Source organism: Pleurodeles waltl, chromosome 2_1 (genome assembly GCF_031143425.1).
Source record: "Pleurodeles waltl isolate 20211129_DDA chromosome 2_1, aPleWal1.hap1.20221129, whole genome shotgun sequence".
NCBI lineage: Eukaryota > Metazoa > Chordata > Amphibia > Caudata > Salamandridae > Pleurodeles > Pleurodeles waltl.
This window is the reverse complement of record NC_090438.1, coordinates 132720695-132740467: the sequence shown is the minus strand read 5'-3', so window position 1 is coordinate 132740467 and position 19773 is coordinate 132720695. Positions and strand designations below refer to the sequence as shown.

At 43.8% G+C, this 19773-nt stretch overlaps 1 protein-coding gene across 11 annotated transcripts in view; it reads left to right on the top strand.

The window, feature by feature from the left end:
* Positions 1-401: 401 nt before the first annotated feature.
* Positions 402-19773, top strand: part of LOC138262033 (phosphatidylinositol-binding clathrin assembly protein-like) — a 464917-nt gene continuing 445545 nt past the window's right edge. For 3 of the 11 annotated variants that reach the window (XM_069211714.1, XM_069211732.1, XM_069211791.1), the window contains exon 1: positions 412-771. In XM_069211714.1, the coding sequence (XP_069067815.1) occupies positions 642-771 (130 nt within the window). In that variant the 5' untranslated portion in view covers positions 412-641. Of the gene's footprint in view, positions 772-19773 lie in introns of all 11 variants that reach the window. The other 8 variants (XM_069211706.1, XM_069211724.1, XM_069211752.1 and 5 more) reach the window with 6 other exon arrangements.

Genomic DNA, 19773 nt, shown 5'->3' with positions numbered 1-19773 from the left:
CTTCTTCAGACTCCAGCACGGTATGGGTTACTCTCTTGGCAGTGCTGCCCCCCTAGAGCTTTCCTCGTGGAAGTCTTCTGCCATCAGCCCACCAGTAATTGTCCAGCCACGGCCCGGTATACAGATTCCCCCGAGCTGCGCGTCAGCTCCGCTGGCTCCCACGAAGTCCCCCGTGAGCCCTTCGCGGAGAGCGCGCGCTCTGCCCCGTCCCGCTCGCGCTGGCAGCGCTCCACTCAGAGCCGCGCGCGCCGGCGACGCTCCGTTCCCCCCCTATTGTTTCTTTGCTCGAGCTGCCACCTAAACCAATGGCAAGCCGCCGAAAGCCGAGCTCTCCGGTCCAATCATAAGCACGCCTGTCACAGTACCGAGCAAAGCCGAGAGTAGAGGCAAAGCGCATGCGCGATGCTCAGTGGGTACGTGCCGGTCATGTGACGCAGGCGTCGTCGCTAGGTCGTTTCCTGTGCTGGGAACTAGCCGTCGCCGCCGTGCTGCAGACCCTCCCCCGGCACCCCTACCCCTCCCGGTACCCACCTCCCTGGCGCTCCATTCCCCGTTCCCACTTCTCCCCCGATTCCCCTGCGGCCGGCGCGCCTGGCCAGTAGAACCAAGCTGAAGTGTCCCCCCGGGGTGTCTGTGCCACAATGTCCGGACAGTCCATCACAGATCGGATCACGGCTGCCCAGCACAGCGTCACCGGCTCCGCCATCTCAAAGGCTGTGTGCAAATCCACCACGCACGAAGTCATGGGCCCGAAGAAGAAGCACCTTGATTGTGAGTAGCCGGCAGGCCTCGCTGTTCTTGCTGCCCGAATTCCCCCTCCCGTCCACCTGCCTCCTCCAGTAGCACATTCTTTACATACCAGACCGTGCCTGACAGTCCATACCTGTTGTAGCTCTCCGGACCACGAAAAATCATTTTACCAGCAACCAGACCCTGCGTGTTTCTCCTGCCCACTACCCTTTCCGCACATCGCTTTGCCCCGTGCCTTCACCCTAGGCTTGTGTACCTTTCCTATACCTTTTTTTTGTTGTCTGTGGTGTACGCTGGCATATAGCGAAATAGCACTTTAACCGTGAGTACCTCAAGCTCGCCCTTTGCCCCTAGATCTGCTTTTCCTCTAGTGCTCTCATTCCTACTTCTCTTGTGCCACACCGCTCTTACCCGCTTATCGGCCTTTCCTCTGCTGCCCTCATACCTGCCCCCCCCTTTTGTCTTCTCATGTCTCCCTTTTGCCGTGCTCCCATATCTGCGTGTCTTCTGATGTGCGACCATAGTCTCCCTTTTGTTTCCCTCATAAGTCTATTTTTTGTCATGACCCTTTAGCTGCTTCCCCGCTGTGGACCCATATTTGCCTCTGCTGCGTTTCTCTGGTGCACCGATATCTGCTTCTCCTCAGCTCCATATTTGCCTATGCCTGGATACCCTGCCTGCTTCTCCGCTGCCTGACCCTCCTGTACCCTTGGTGCCTACACTTCTCACTACCATTAGTACATACAGGCTCTCCGCACGTGTCCTGAAGTGTATTTATTATCCTGGGCAACTGTCCTTTCTCAAACCTTTTTGACATCCATATCCCTATTTAATTGTATAGAGATATGTACTTGGCATTGGTGTTCTGCATTGTCTGTCAGTATTATGGGCTTGCACTGCTGTTGGTTGTCTGTGTGGGATTCAGGACACTATTCTGGAGTATCCTTCCAAAACTGCACTTAATTAGGTGGCGGTGTCCTGTTTCAATGAGCATTGGAGAAATCTGCTGCAAGATCTTTAAGTGTAGTTTGTTACGTTTATATTGATTTGTATAGTGCACTAATCATCCAAGGGGGTATCCAGGCTCTTGAGGATGTGTATAATTTTATGGTTCCCCAGGTTCTTTTACGAAGAGCCAAGACTTCAGCTTTTTGAATAACTCAAGAAGTGAGGCGGATGCTCTGATGTGTAGATGGAGGCCATGTCTTGGGTGCGATGTAAGAGAATGAGCGACCTCAAGTTTTGATTTTGCGGATGCAGGGAATGAGTGAGAGTGGGTCACATCGTAGGTGTCTGTCGGGTTGGTGAAAGTGTATGCCGCTGTTCAAGGATTCTGGTCCTGTGTGGCATAGGGCTTTGTATGTGTATGTGAGACGTTTGAATTGGCTGCATTTGTAAATGGGGTGCCACTGAGGTGGACTGTGATGTGGGTGCGGCGTGGGAGGTTGAGTATGAGTTTTGCAGTGGTGCTCTGGATGGTCTAGAGTCTGTGTAGGAGTTGAGCGGAGATTCCGGTGTAGTGTGTTGCTGTAGTTAGGCTTGCTGGTGATGAGTGCTTGGTGACGGTCCGTCTGGTGTTCTGAGGTAACTATTTGAAGATTTTTTCGCAGCATGCAGGAAGTTCACACTATGTTTATTTGAGCTGTCATGTTGAGCTTGTCTTCCAGGATGATCCCTAGATTTCTTACATGGTCTGTAGGCGTTGGCCCTAGCTCTGACGACCACCAGGTGGAGTCCCACGGGGAGATCTTGTTGCTGAAGACCAGTACTTCCATCTTGACAAGGCTGAGCTGCAGGCAGTTGATTCACATCCAGTCTGCTACCATGGTCATTTAGTTGGTGGAGTTTGTTCTGGCAGTGGTTGTTTTGTCCGTCAGGAAGAGGATGAGTTGGGTGCCATCGGTGTAGTAGATGACAGTTTGTAGCTATCTATTGGCGAAGACTTATTTTATACAATACCAGTACCTTGAGTGTGCTTTGTGTCAGCCCAATTGTTTATCATTGATTGACTTTATTGTCAATCTTACTTGCTTGATTTTTTTTTTTCCAGTGGCTTCTGTTTCTTCCACTTGTTTGTTCCTACCTGGAGCATAGCTTCTTTACCACCCATTTATTTTGGACGACTTGTGTTTTTCCACAACTGACGTTGGAGAGCTATTTTTTTCTTTGAGCACTCTGTGAGAGTGCGTATGTTTTCTTGCTCTCAGCCCCATGTGCTGCTTCTCCTCTCACATCCCCCACCCTGTGCTTTCCATATTTCTCCCCACATCTTGTTCTTATTAGCAGAGCAAAAGGCTTATTTTTTGCTGGTGTTTAACTGATGAGCGGACTTTCTCAAATTGGTTTGGTTTCATCTTCTTTTGCCCACAACATGTATGAAAGCCTAAGCCTGGGCAGTCAAAGTATAAGAATCAGGAATTCCCTCTAAGCCATTCCCTAGATGCACAAATGTATATTTTGTGGAATGAATCATCCATAGACAAAACAGAACAAACTTACAGTCAGAAAGCATCATATATTAATTATATTAGTGCGTTAATAGTTAACATCGAGATATGAAGAGGTACTCCAAATACATGATACAGCACAGTGCATGTGAGTTGTGAAGGTAACTGAAAAATAAATTTAAAACGACTTGTGTTGGACATATGGCAGGAACAGTCAAAGCTAATTATGGACCAATTCGTTGTTGGGCTAAGCAAGCAAATAAACCTTATGGTCTAGTCACCCCAAAGTTCGCAACACACTGACTTTATATAAAAAGCTGTACTTTCCCTCTCATTATGAGGAATTCATAACAATATGACAGAAAAAGGAGGAAACTTAACCATAAAACGAGGGGACCTGACTGTGGTGCTGCACATTTTACATGATTGCCCAAAAAGCGAATACGGTCTTACAAGAAGTTGTAAGATTTTTCATGTACTTTCTAAAAAAAAAAAATGAGAGCTGGTAACCACTCCCTGGTCTTTGAAGAAGCAGTGAAAGGGAGAAATAAATAGGCATGAATCATTTTTGCTGAATGGTATAGGTTTGCATAATCCTGGTGTAATATTTTACCAGCGAAGGAGGGCTAGTCACTTCATTTAGGTGCAATAATGGATAACTAGTCCCAGGGCATGGCACATAACCACAAAGTGAAGGCAAAAAAATCATCCGGTTCTGCACTGAAAAAGAATCCCTGTGTGATTTAAAATAAAATAAAAATAAAATAAAAATGTACAAGAAGAAGCAGAGAATGGCAGAAGAGCAGCCTTACCAGTCTGTGTGCTTGGAATCTGTGATATACACAAAATGCTAGGCAATGCAAGTGCCTAGATGCGAATGACTCCAAATGAACCATCGTTTCTTATACTGCGATATTTGCCCGGATATACAGCAATACTGGCTTGCCCCTTGTTACTTCGTAATCTGGCACACAAGTGAGGCGTTTATGGTGCGAAAGGAGGTGTGGGCATCTGCACTTGGATGATGTTTGAAGCACAAGGTATACTCAACGTCAATACAATGGTGATATCTCTTCTCCTGGAGGTCCCCAAAGCTGCTCCCTGGTCTGCCGTAGAGCAGTACATGGCTGGAGCGTTTGTTTTAGTGCAGAGTTCTCTGGAAAGTAAATTAGACTATTGCTAGCATTTTTCCTTTAATTTCAGATACTTCATTATTCATTCTGTTAAATGTTTCCTGTTTGGGAAGTAGTTGAGAAATAAACCAATCTGTTTCTAAAGACTGAAAATATTTAATTCAGTGTACAGGTGTGAAATGGATTCAAATACCTGTTTTCTTTTTCTCCAGTATTTTGAACTCTTTTATTTTTCCTCATTTTAAATAATGCGTTATGAACAATCATTGGCAAACGCAGCAGCTTGGCGCTGAATAGCAATACCAATAGGCTTGCATTGCAAAGTCTAACAGCAGGTTCAATTGGATTTGCTAGTGCTTGTTGTGGTTATAGCCTCGCTTGGGTGCATTTTGAAGCTAAATAAAATAAAGTTTACTTTTGCAGATAATTCTTCCTGAAATTTATTCAAACATGTAAAAATCTCTGAGAAAGAAAAACTAATATTCTCCTATATCTCTGAAAAAAGTACACTATAAAGCTTCCCTGAGAGTAATTGAGATCTTCTGTATTGTAGTTCTCTCTGTTCCCAACTACCCTCCTTTCCACTCCAAGTACCTAATGCAAAAGGCCTTGTGACTGTCATCAACAAGCTATTAACTAATCTACTTACGCCGCACCCCAGCTTCTAGCAATGCTACTTCATTAAATTCATTCATTCTTACCCCATTGGTATCCCTGCTCACGCTTAACACCATACAACATAAGTTCAAGACAAACCCATAATTCTAGCTTGCTCTTTCCCCTCTTCCTCCTGTGGAAAAATGAAATTCAATACCCTCCCTCCCCTTTTGTAAGATTTTGCAGCATACCATGTTCTGTGGCACAATTTTTTTTTTTTTTATTAGCAATCACATTTTCAGTTATTTTGGGAAAGATTTTGTGTTCTGATTCTTGCACACATTTGCCTTATTCCATGTTCGTGATGAGCATTTTCTCTTGCACAGTTGGAGTTATACTGTAGCTCACTGAGCATGATTTTGGCCATTTTCTGCAGAATGGTGTTGGCCTAATTTGGAGCATGGCGATTTCATAATTTGTAGTGAAATGATAAACATATGTAGTAAAACATCAGTGGCCGTATTCTCTAAGACAATAGCTGGCATAATATAAAGCATAAAGATACCTGTATCCTGTGGCATGCTGGCATTCTGAAGAATGGTAATGGGTCTGCTGTTGGTCAGTGTGGCCATGTTCTTATGCATATTTCGAAGAAAGTGATAGCAGTTCCCTTTTAGGTTATTAAAAATGGTTGCAGGGGCTGACCTTCGTGATAAAAATGCAGCTCTCTGAGACTGAGAATTCAATGCAAGTTTCAAAGCTTGCTAAAAGAAAATATATAGTATGTACTGTATTGTAATAGTATTTATATAGAGCTTACTACCCCAACGAGGCATCAAATCACTTTTCGGCGAGCAGCACGTTCCCCGAAACCCAAAAGGAATTAGTGGTGGATTAGAATAGGGAAATACGAGTACAGTATTAGTAGTATTATGAGTTAATTTGAGCAGAGGATAGGTGAGTTTGTTGGTTGGATTGACTCGAGTAAGGGAGGTATAAAGGAGGGAGGAATCCAGAAGTGTTAATTGGGAGTTTATAGTAATAGGATGAGGCTTGGGATGAGTAAAGGAGCAATGGAGGAGGGAAGTGTGTGGAAAGGGTTAGGGAGATCATAGTAGCAGGAGGGGTTTTAAATGAGTGAGAGGTGAGATAAACGAGGGGGAATTTAGTAGGGTTGTTTGGGAGATCATGGTAGTAAACTGAGGTTTGGGGTGAGCTAGATGTGGTAGAGGAGGGAAGAGCTTAGGCAGGGTTATTTTGGAGATGAAAGTAGTAGAGTGGTTTTGGGATAAGTCACTGGGGATGGAGGATAGATTGATAGAGACATAGGGTGATGGGGAGACAGAGTAAAGCTTAGAAGAGTGTATATGTATGTGTGTATATATATATTTTATATTAATATTTTAATTTTTCTATTTATTATTAATTAATATATATATATTTAACTTTAATTTAATTTATAATTTGAATTTAATTTTATTTAATATTTCTCTAGTACAATAGAACTTGAGTAATAAATATGTAAATACAGGGAGTGCAGAATTATTAGGCAAATGAGTATTTTGACCACATCATCCTCTTTATGCATGTTGTCTTACTCCAAGCTGTATAGGCTCGAAAGCCTACTACCAATTAAGCATATTAGGTGATGTGCATCTCTGTAATGAGAAGGGGTGTGGTCTATTGACATCAACACCCTATATCAGGTGTGCATAATTATTAGGCAACTTCCTTTCCTTTGGCAAAATGGGTCAAAAGAAGGACTTGACAGGCTCCGAAAAGTCAAAAATAGTGAGATATCTTGCAGAGGGATGCAGCACTCTTAAAATTGCAAAGCTTCTGAAGCGTGATCATCGAACAATCAAGTGTTTCATTCAAAATAGTCAACAGGGTCGCAAGAAGCGTGTGGAAAAACCAAGGCGCAAAATAACTGCCCATGAACTGAGAAAAGTCAAGCGTGCAGCTGCCACGATGCCACTTGCCACCAGTTTGGCCATATTTCAGAGCTGCAACATCACTGGAGTGCCCAAAAGCACAAGGTGTGCAATACTCAGAGACATGGCCAAGGTAAGAAAGGCTGAAAGACGACCACCACTGAACAAGACACACAAGCTGAAACGTCAAGACTGGGCCAATAAATATCTCAAGTCTGATTTTTCTAAGGTTTTATGGACTGATGAAATGAGAGTGAGTCTTGATAGGCCAGATGGATGGGCCCGTGGCTGGATTGGTAAAGGGCAGAGAGCTCCAGTCCGACTCAGACGCCAGCAAGGTGGAGGTGGAGTACTAGTTTGGGCTGGTATCATCAAAGATGAGCTTGTGGGGCCTTTTCGGGTTGAGGATGGAGTCAAGCTCAACTCCCAGTCCTACTGCCAGTTCCTGGAAGACACCTTCTTCAAGCAGTGGTAGAGGAAGAAGCCTGCATCCTTCAAGAAAAACATGATTTTCATGCAGGACAATGCTCCATCACACGCGTCCAAGTACTCCACAGCGTGGCTGGCAAGAAAGGGTATAAAAGAAGGAAATCTAATGACATGGCCTCCTTGTTCACCTGATCTGAACCCCATTGAGAACCTGTGGTCCATCATCAAATGTGAGATTTACAAGGAGGGAAAACAGTACACCTCTCTGAACAGTGTCTGGGAGGCTGTGGTTGCTGCTGCACGCAATGTTGATGGTGAACAGATCAAAACACTGACAGAATCCTTGGATGGCAGGCTTTTGAGTGTCCTTGCAAAGAAAGGTGGCTATATTAGTCACTGATTTGTTTTTGTTTTGTTTTTGAATGTCAGAAATGTATATTTGTGAATGTTGAGATGTTATATTGGTTTCACTGGTAATAATAAATAATTGAAATGGGTATATATTTTTTTTTGTTAAGTTGCCTAATAATTATGCACAGTAATAGTCACCTGCACACACAGATATCCCCCTAACATAGCTAAAACTAAAAACAAACTAAAAACTACTTCCAAAAATATTCAGCTTTGATATTAATGAGTTTTTTGGGTTCATTGAGAACATGGTTGTTGTTCAATAATAAAATGAATCCTCAAAAATACAACTTGCCTAATAATTCTGCACTCCCTGTACATATTAAGGGGATATATGTGCAAGGAATATAATAATGGGTACAATAATATGAAAAGAAAAGTAGTAGTGTATAAACACAGACTCAAGATGTGTATTATTTGAAGGTAATTAATAAGTGTACTTTTCTAACATTTATCTTTCCTCAATTTTTGAATAGCGAAATGCTTATGATAATAAAACATTTGATCAGTGTGATATAAAAACGAAAGCAGGGATTCAAAAGTATCTAATATAACAACGTATCTAGGAGCTATGGAATGACCAATGAACATGTTAAGTATAAAATAATATATACATTTATGACAACAGCTGTTGTCAGATTTATCAATTATTGTTCAATTTAGGTCACTGAGAATACCCATTATATACTTTACATTTTATTTTATTCTCAGCTCCGTTTGTTTGCAACCACAGGAATAGAAAGCTATTACATTGCCTTTTTCCAAATATACTGGTCAGATGTATTTGTAATACATATTCAATGGCGCTTGTTCCAGGTTGCAGCCAACTTGTGTACAGCTATTGCTTGCCGGGGGGAGAGGCAATTTTTTTTCCTGATTGAGTGCAGTCATAGAGAGTTCACATTCAACAAGTAAACCAGATTTCCTTGTTTGGAACCGCTGCTTTTTTTCTTTATTTGATAAAATGATTTGGACTTTCTTTCATTGTCAGTCCATAGTGTTAAAAATGTTTATTTTGTTTGGCGTATTGTATAACGTGTAGTATACCTGTTCGTATACCATGTCATGTTGAGTTATCAGCTTTCCTTAATTAGACAGATCCTGCTTTAATGCCATACACATTCCATTCCTTAGGATGAAAATGTGGCTCATACTACTTTCAATGTCTTATTGAACTCTGGAGGTTCCGCCTTCCAAGAAACATGTGGCCGGCTTAGACTAATGACTAGTAGCCAGAGATGACCCAGCCTTACCCACACTCCCTTCCTTGTTCATGGTTTCAAATTTGAAGCCACTGATCTGAAAGCAGCCAGATATCAATTCACCTTAAATTCTATTGCACTGTCTGTCTAATTCAAAGGTCTCTGTAGTCCTATCTTACGTCGATAATTGCAACATCTTTTTTTAACTTCTCTCGTCAGCCTTAAGCGGTGTCTCTTTCTGAGTTGATATGCTCCGCCCTACTGGCGCTTCATTGATAGGTCTTGCCTATAGTCATCTTAAGCTTTTCGCTAGCCCCAGGTAATCAAAAAATGAATAAATAAAAAATGCATAAATAGAGGAGCTTTGGATCATTCATCTTCATTCATTGGTCTGTTCAGCTGTCCTTCGCATTTTGCTTTGCTCACCACATCACTGGGCAATCGGTCAGCCCACTTCAGCCATTAACTCTTTCACCTTGTGAGTGACAGCATTTTGTTAATAGCTTCTTTTATTTGTTTTGATCAATAACAAGCAAATTAGATCGCAAATACATTGTTGCATTACAGGAACACTCTCAATATTTTAAATTACATTGATCCAAATGACGGTGACTCTGTGACAATTGTAGCTACAGTTTTATAATTAATTGAAAGTTCCACGGCCTCCCATATTTTATTCTGTTTATTAGGTCATCCTCTAAATTGGTAGATCAGCTCTTCCATTCTTGATCATCCGTCCATTGCTGTAATTCACACCGCGTTTGATGGATCTGTTGCCGCCCTCCAGCACTTGGCTGTATTTCTGTTAGCAAAATGTGTGTTTATACCTATTCACCCCTTATGCCCCCATCTCCGCCATCAATCTAAGCTGCATCACTATAGGTAAAAATCGTGTTGATTGCCCGAAAACAGTGTGAATAATTTCTCACAAGTATTTTTCTGTCCGAGGGGAGCAGAACCAGGTTGTGTGTTTTTTGTTGTTGTTGTTGTTTTTATAAAACTGTTTTTATTGAGTTTTAAAACCGAACCAACAAAAATACAATGAATGCACTGCATATCAATTCGGGACATCACAATATCTTTTTGTCTCACTTCTGGAGGACAGAATAAACATACAATCAGAAATAGGGTTCAACAGCCACCACTGGAACAGAAGTTCCCTTTAGCTTCCCCTCCCAGAGAAGATCCTCATGTAACCAATCCTTTCATATACCATGAGTATCAGAGACACAACTTTACCACAGTTGGTTGTCACCTTTCTGACCAACACAAGGTTCACTTAATCAGCCATCATCATCAGTGCTCCACTCAGAGCTTGACTCTTCCACACCGGTAAAACGTTCCAGTAGTGTCCCCATGCAATCAAGTCCGTTGGTGCCCTCTTCTCTCTTCGTGTTATCCGCATATATTGTTCTTCGGCAGCACCCCATTCCATTAAATCTCAGATCCAGTAAGGGATGGAGGGGCTCCGGGCACTTATCCAGCCAATGGCCACCCTCTGCTTAGCCAGTACCAGGGCTACTTGTGTAAGCCTATATGGCATACTCTGACCCCACGATCTCCGCACTACACCTAGAAGACATGTCAAAGGCGTTACTTCTAGCCCCAATCCAATTACCTCCTCTACTCTCCCAACCACCTCCTGCCGAAACCAGTGCACCACCCTACAGGACCAGGCCAAGTGCAGAAAGGAAGCATTTAATGCAACACATCTGGGACACCCCGCCACTTTTGTTGGATCAATCTTATTAAGACGGTCAGGTGTAATATATGTCCGTTGCACAAAATTGAAATGCAAAAGTTTAAACCTGTTATTACATGACAGCGTGCGCACCAGCGACAAAGCCATAGCCCGGTCCACGTCCTCCATGGGGTCCCCCAGTTCCCACTCTCTGTATGATCTAAGTGTTACCTTATCTAGCGATTCCCAGCAGCTATTGACTTTCTTGTACAACCGAAGCTACTCTCGTTCTGCCTCCCTTGTTGTTGGTGTCTGGTGCTGCAGGACCACTAGCTTACCCTCCCATTCAGTAAGTTCTTGTTCCATTTGTTTACGCACTCCACAAGTGTATACCACTCTCAGTACAGCCTCCATGGCCTCCCACTCCGTTCCTCTAGAGTTTGTCGTGCTCCAATTCAGGTCCATATACTCTTTAAGGGTAGCCGCCACCTTGTCTTGACACCAAGCATCTGTCAGAAAATCCTGAGGCATGCGCCAACTGCGTGTTACCCAATTATCGGATCCCCATTGCAACTGCATCAACACCGGTGCATGATCGGAGAGAAACCTCCCCAGATGCTTAATATCCAACACCTGTGAGCAGTTCAGTCCACCCAGAAGAAAACGATCCAGGCGACTGTGCGTGTTATGCATCTTAGATTGAGCGGTGTACTCCCTTCTCTCCAGGTGTAGTTCCCTCCAACCATTCCACAGCTCTAAATTGCGCATTTACTCTGCTAGAGGTCTCGTCATCAACAGTTTAGTACCCAATTTAGACGGGTAACGATCTCTCTCCATCCAAAATGCAATTGTAATCCCCAGCCCATATAATAGGCGCATCCACCCCGTCCCCCAGAACCTCGGGTATATTATCATAGGAGTGATCATCTATATTGGGTGCATAAGTGTTAAGAATAGTGATGGGCGCCCCGTCTAAAGTGCCCTGTATGAGTATCTCCCTTCTACATCCACTTCACTGTAAACATGGGTAAATGGGACCCCTGATGCATCCCATATTGTCACATTTCTTGCATAAGAGGAAAAGGATGAGAACATCTGACCCTGCTATTTCTTAGCTAGTCATACTCCAATAAACACGTTGCCCCCCCTCGTACAATGCACATGCAAGTAGTGCCCACTCAGAATCTTAACCATCCTCCCGAAACCCCCCACTCTCTAGCGCAGGCGCCTCCTGCGTAGACCCTGGCCCCACAAAAGAAGGCGCGACAGCAGCATCCAGGTAAGGGCAAACAAAATCAAGTGTCCGCAGTGATCCTCTCCACTCCCTGATCAAGTGCCCCACTCAGTCCATCAGCCAGTCCAGGAACCACCACTGTCATTGTACCATCCTGTTGAATCTCAATTCTATTGTCCGGATCAACACACTGTTCTGCGGTGCCCTCCATCTGGCTCTCCCCGTGGATCCTCCAGTCTGAGCCGTCCACGCCAGAAACCCGATGAGCAACCAGACCAGTCCACCCAGATCTACCAGGAGTAAGTTTGTCCCACATCTCCAGCCATCTCCAAACCTCCCCCGGGCATTCAAAAAAGTGGGACTTGCCCCCAGAGCGCACCTTCACGTGTGCTGGATACAACAACATATATCTGATGTTCATGGCACGGAGCTTGGCCTTCACCTCCAAAAACCCCTTTCTAGAGTTCTGAACCTTGTTCGTATAGTCAGGATAAATGAAAATGTTGCAATTCTCAAAGACAGCCTTGTCAGATTCACGAGCCGCCGGCAGGATACATTCTCTGTCTTTGTAATTCAAAAGACGTGCAATGATAGCCCTCAGAGGCGCCCTGGGCCGAGGAGGTGCTACCAGAGCCCTGTAAGCACATTCCCCCACAAACACCTTGGACAGCCTGACCAGCTGCAGAACATCTCTTACCCAGCGCTATGCAAAGACTTCCGCCGTGGCACCCTTCACGCGTTCTGGAAACCCAAGCAAGTGGACATAATTCTGACGGGACCTGCCCTCTGAGTCTTCCAGTCTTGCCTCCAGCATCCCGACTGTGGAAGTGACCTGCACCATCTGATTCCGCAAAGCACCCACCTCCGTCTGCAATTTCACAATGGAGCCCTCCACCACTTTCACCTTATCAGAAACATTTCGGAGGTCCGCTCGGAGGAGGTTCACCTCCAATGCCATCGTCTCTATCTTCCCCTCGAGGACTACCTTGAAACCCTGTATAGCTGCTAGAAGTTTGGCTTGCGATGGCTCTTCCACAGTCGGCGCGCTCAGGACATCTCTGGGCCCCCCTACACAAGTCTGGTGCTGCGGCAGAGGCACCGGCATGGTGTGCTGCTCCATGATGTTTCCTTGCGACGCTGCTATTTACCAGTTTCGCCCATCTCACCGTCAGCCAGAAAAATAAGATGTATTGCCACTGTGCCTGACCCCAAAGGGGGATAAAGTTACCTTGAAGCTGCAGCGCCCATCATACGATCCAAATTGGTCGCTTGGCTCCATAGAACCCTCAAACACGGGCTGTAATTATGTCCCCATCCCCGCTCAATAGGCTTTGTGCTGTGTGCCCAATACTCCTTCACTCAATGGCCCGCAACTGGACCACGGATCATGCGCCACTAGGCCCAAGCTCACTTACGCCAGCTCTCCAAGTGAGGGACCCTCCTCTCATGCACAGCGGGACACTCCGCTGCGGCACCAGCCCCAGCGGTAGGGCCACGCATATTAAAGGGCCAACGGGCCCACAATTCCACCGCCAGGGGCTGTCTGACCGCCAACACAAATCAAAGAAAGGGCAGAAAGTCCACTGGGGAAGGCCAAGCCAATGCCTCCCCCTTGCTCCTACGGGCCACACTCCATGCGACCCGAGATGGACTTCCCTGCGCCACTGAAGTTAGAGATCCGGGAACCCCGGAAACGGGGTTATGGTATTCCGCTATGGCTAGGGCACCTTCCTTTGCTGGGGGAAGGGGCACCTAATGCCCCAGGCACACCAGGATTGTTGCAGGATCGGGCCAGGATGATGGGAGGTCACTGGAAGCGTGTCCCACCGGCCAACTTGATTGCTCCCCCATTCCTCAACCAGGTTAAGTTAATATTCTTCCAAGTATTTTCTTCACATCTGTTACAATTAGGTGATGGCAGTCGACCAATTTTCGATGCATCCTGTAGAGTGAGGTAGATTCTGGATAATAATTAAATTTCACCAGCCACAGCCTAGCAGATATTGCATACTTCCATGGCGCCATTACTCAAGTCTGTCTCCTCCAGTGGACCCAATTCTCCTTCTCATTGCTTCATTAGTTCTGTTAAGTTATTTGGGAAATTTTCTGTAAGTACCTTGATATACTGCCTCGGCCAAGAGTTGCAGTTGTTAAGTGTGCTTCAAGAGGACTAAATTCTTGGAGTTCTACCAGTGTGGGCTTATGTGCCTTGAGGGAGTGCCCTTACTAAAGGCATATGAAATATTGTGTAATATGTAGTTCATATTTTTCTTAAAGTTGGCCTGTGGATTTCAGATTATTTCCTTCCCATAGATCCCTTAAGTGAGCGATACAAATAGGTCCCACTTCTAAACCACTCCAACCTTGGAGCATGCAGTAAATATATTCCATGCCACAGTGGAGTTCCTTATGTCATCTTACCTCCACATCCCATCCTATGCCTTCTTCCAAAACTTTACTGCAATTGTGGTCCTTTGGTGGGGGGATAGGTAAACAGGACCCTATTTAAGTTTCAGTACACCTATATCGTCTAATAGATCTTGTTCGGCATGATATGTTGTATCATCTCTCTCCACCAATGCCGTTTGTTTACCACAATCAATTGGGTTGCCCATTTTTCATCGTTACATATTTTTTTAGTTACCCGTGTTCAAGATGTGTACTCATGTTGCATTAATTCTACACCAGTAATACCTTTTCTGTGCCTGATAAGATTCATATTTTCCTGTGATGTGTATTAAAACAGTAGAGGTTTCATTACCTGCCCTTAATGTTCTAATGAAATTATGGTAAATGGTTTAATTTTATTACATGCATATATCTGCTACATTGAGGCAGTAGTGGTATGTTTTTATTCATTTAGTTTTTATTCTTGTGGGATATACTTGTAAAACAAATAGAAATACATTTACGGATCTCACCGCCTTGCCAAGACCATACATACTGGATTTGCCAATGCTTGTTTTGTAGCTGCTGTGTTTTCTGCACATGTGCCCTCATTGAACAGGGAGGATTCAGTGGAAAGAAAGTAGGTGATTGAGGGAATATGAGAAATTGGTGGATATACAAAATTATAATCTTTTGTCAGAAAGTCATTCCTTGTAGCTTTAATTTCATGTTCAGTTGTGTGAAGCTATTACTGTCAAGAAAACAATTGTAGAAATCAACGCTCTTTCTTGACTGTTTATTATATGTTGATTCAGGAATATTCCCTGCATGTTTAGCAGTCATGTTCCCCCCGCTGAGTCCTGACTGCATGTTTGACTAGTGTTCTGACTCTTTATTTTGGCACTGGTGCAACACCAATCTAGCTGCAGGGGTGTGAAATTCCTAAAGCATGATGCCCAGGACATATTGTTTTGGGGTAAATGATAAGAAGTTTCCATGTGTCTTTTTTTTTTTTTTTTTTTTTTTTTTTTTGGTTCTTGGGGAAAGTAGGCCCAGCCCCCTGCAGCACAAACCCTTTGGCTGCCACTTTACATGGAATGAAGCGGGCTGCAGTTGAGGTAATATTTATGTCCCTATGTTATTGGTTTTCAAACTTATATCTATGGTTCATTATTGCAAAGCCTTTATTATTAGGCTGAGGACTTTAAGTAAAAACGTTGGAAGGTCACACTGCACTACGGACAGTGGTTCCAGTGAAAAAAAAATTGTGTACACACACATTCAAAAGTTTAACAATATAAGGCTACGCATAATGCTTCCAGAATGCTCTCTGATTAAATGCAAATGTTTGCAGAAGCTCGTAAGTAAGATTGATGACTCTTTGCTTTCAAAATAAAATGTTCTTAAAAAAAACATACGTAGGATAAAAGCATTTTGCCAAATGACTGTGAAAATGTATCTACTATTTTTTTTTGAAGTTTAATTTAATAAAATGTGTTGATGCATGCTAATATGTGGAAAAATATTCCGAACGGAAAACTAGTGTAACCATTGTCAACAAGATTATGTGAAACATGAAAATAACCAAGGATTGGCAAAGCCAATCTGCCATTGGTGGTCAGTCTTTTGGTTTTGTCAATGCATGTCTTGTTTTGACATGGCTTTTGATATGACTTTGTTACAGTGGCGAGGGCCTGGCAATAAACAGTGTCAGAAAACAAAAAACAAATTGGTCTAAAAAAGCACACGTTACCACAGTAGTTCCTGGCACTACTACTTTATGTGCCAGTATGCTTCTTGTGGAGGAGCAGAATGCTATCACTCACAGTAAAGCCGGCTGATAGATGGATAGAGAAATTGAATTTTAATAACAATGAGGCAGATTTACTAAACTGTCGGGCAACGCAGTACAGCAGCCAGACATGCTGTGCTGCGTTGTGTGACAGGGTGGAAACAGGAGAGCGTCATATCTACAGAGATATGTCGCTCTCCTCCCTGCTGCCTAGCGCCAGTGCAGAGTTTTGCTGATTTGCGCCACATACACACCTTGTGCCATGGTGCAAGGTTGTGTGCGAGAGTCTAGCGTAGGTTTTGTATTGGAAGGGTTCCATTCCAGTACAAAATACTACGCCTAGACAACCTTTAAACCTTTTCCTACTTTGTATGTGTGCTGCACAGTTGAGCACACATGCAAAGTATGAAAAGAAAGGAGGAATTAACACATTTCTCCTTTTAATGCCTGGTTTTAAAAGGTGTTATTATTTAACATAAAACCTTTTCTTACATTCTTGGTAGAGTTTTGTGTCAGAAAGTGTTGGTATTTGCATGGGAACGCCCATGTAATGCCCCTTGACGCTAACTCCCTTACCCTGATTAGAGTGAGGGTCCCTGCTAGGATAGGGTGCCAATCACTGCCAACTAGAGACCCCATTTCTAACAGTGGCTTTCCTGAATTCACAAGAATTTACAGAAAAAGTCTAGGAAATCATAGCTCTAGAAAATTGGCTTGAAAATTCTAGTATTCAAGCTCTACAAGGGTATTAGCCCTTGCATAATCAGTGAGGCTGTAATCAGAGCTCTTACATAATAAGTACTGCCATAATTTGTTGCTACACCACATGGCACCATAGGGACAAGTAGATTTTTTTTAAAGAACAAGTAGATTTATGAAGCAACCTGTCCAATGGACAAGTAGATATTTAGTTAAATTCCACAACCCTGACATCTAGTGTATGCATCATTCTATTGGCTTGTGTTTTTGGTTGATGAAAAAAATCCTGGTAACTGGAAATCCAGGTGACTGGGTCATGTGGAATTGTGATATGACCTTTGGGAGGAAACGTGGATTGATTTTCATAGTTATCCTATCCCTGTTTATTTGCAGGTATGTTTTTTTGGTGGTTAGTGCCTGCAGCTCGCTCACCCTGTGTAGTGAGTGATATTGCTTAGGAAGGTGGTCTTCCAATCAGGGACCGCAGTGCTGCCTTGTGCAGCAGTTCAAACTGCTTTCAAAAGTTGCATTAACATCAAATTGAGGTTCCATGTAGGCGCTGGCCTGGGTGAAGCTATTCCCTTTGCTCCTTCCAGGAACCATTGATAACTGGTGTTGTAAAGAAAGTTACTCTCAGCAACAAGTGCACCTTTAATGATGTGTACGTCAGTTTGTTGTGCATATGGTGGCAAAATACAAGATAACTTGTATCCTCCATTCTGCTGAGAAACCGACCACTGTCTCTGCGTTATAGTATGTATCTCTGCCAATTCGCCCTGTAGCATCTTCTAGTGCTCAGCCTTCTTGCTTCCTTTAGAATGTCCATTGAAAGTTGTGGGGAATTCAAGTGCCTCGGGAGCCAGGCAGCTAAACTCAAGCTGCCTACTTTCAGGTGGAAGATGATGCCTCCTTGCATGGAGAGGTCATAGTGTTTTCTAGGTAGCTTCTTGACAGTTCTTTACACCAGCTCCAGCAATACTGAGAACCATGTTTGTCTTGTTCACTGTGGAGCAATTAGGATAATTGTCACCTGGGACCGTTTGCACTTATTTCTCACTAGAGGTAAAAGGTAAATTTGTGAAACATTTTCCCTGACCAGTCTGTCAATAGAGCATTTACCTGGGAAAGGAGGTATGGGTGCCTGGATGTGAAGTCTCAGCTTTTTGTATTTTCTAGGATTGCAAATAGGTCAACCTCTGGTGTGCACCACTGCCACGAGACCTCTTGAAGCACTTTGTCGTTTAGTTCCCATTCCAGTGTTACAGATGCTTGTCTTAGTATGTCTGCCATTCCATTTTCTACATCCTGTAGGTGTATCATTATTAGGTCAATTCCTCTCTCAATGGCCCATCTCCAAATCACTTATGCTAGTTTTGACAGCACATGCAAACTTGTCCTCCCCCTTTCTGCACATAGAACATTGTGGTTGTGTTGTCGGTCTGAATTTATATTATTTTCCTTGTGACATCAATCTGTAAGGCTTTAAGGGCAAGTAAGACTGCCTTTAGTTCAAGGAAACTGACGTGTTAGATCTCTTCTTTCATTTTCCATATTCCTCTGACTTTCAGCTCTCCCATGTGAGCTTCCCAGCCCTTGTGTGAGACACATCAGTGATAACTGTCGGGGTTGGTTGTGTGAAGTTTCCTGGCTACAGTTATGTTGTCCTCGTTCTACCATGCCATCTCCTTCTGTACTTTTGGCGTTACAGCCACTAGATCTTCCTAACTTGCCCTTGCCTTTGACCATTGGTTTTGCATCCACTGTTTCAGTAGTGTCACATGTATCCTTGCATGTGGGATCTGCAGAAAGTATTACCCATCTTCTTCCCCCTCAGTTTTCATTGTCAGAAACAGACCCATATGGTAGCGGAGGGCATGATCTGTTACCGCCTGAAACCTCAGGAGGGCAGAAAAAGCCCTTGCTATCATCGGGTTGATTCTTGCTCCCAGAAAGATCTTTTCTCTTTCAGGCATATGGGATGATTTTTGAAGGTTAATCATGAAACCTAGCATGTGTAAAGGGTCCATTGCTTTCCTGTTGTCCTTTTCTCACTGTGTGTATAAGTGTGCCTGGATTAGCTAGTCATCTGGGTACAGACAGACCTGTATTCCCCTCTTAGGTAGGCGCCTACTGCCGCAAGGCATTTTGTGAATAATCTGGGTAACAATTTGATCCCAAACAAAAGCAGCCTGAATTGGAATCGTGTCTTGTAGACCACAGAGGAGCTATTTTTAGTGTTTGTTTCATTGGAGCGTGCAGATAGGCATCCTTAAAGCCTTTGGTTGTCATATATTCCCTTTCCCCCAGTGGCAGGAAGGCCACTTGCAGTGCAGCAATCTTGAACTTTTGCTTCTTTATAAACTTCAGTAAGCGAAAATGGATGATTGGTTGTAGTGTTGTGTCCGGTTTTGGAATGAGGAAGTATGCAGAGTAGTTTCCTTGATTGATTTCATCCACGGGCACCCTCTCAATAACCCTGCTTTGTAGAAGTTCCTACACTCTTCTTTGCATGCAGTGTCTTTCCTACTCTCGGTGTAGTCTTTCCTTTGGTATGACTTCAGGTGACATTATAATTTCTGTGCCGTAACCATGCTGGATGATGTTTTTGATCCATTTGTCTGTCATGACCTCTCTCCATTCCGAGAAAGGCCTTTAGTTTGTCCTGCACTGGTGTAACATGGTGGTGTGCCTAGTAAGTGGAGTCACTTGGTGGAGGAGCTGGCTCCTCTGGAAGGCTGCCCTCTTCCCCTGGCTGTGGCCCAAAAGGGCTGTTGCATGCTGGGAATTGCCAGTGTTGAGCATTTTGACATTGAGCTGGCTGAGATGTTGCAGCCTGAAAACCTCCATGCCCTGCAGGTCTTCTCGCTAGCCCTCTTCTCCATGGCTGCCCACAGAACAATAATAGGACCTATTGTTTGGGGTTAAGGACCACAAGTTTTCATATTTATTTTGTCCTTGGGACAAATAGCCCCATACCCCTGCAGCACAGACCTTTAGGCTGCCAGCTTACAGCGAAGGCAACTGTCTCAAGTTGAGGTAATATTTGTGTCCATATGTCAATGGTGTTTGAACTTGT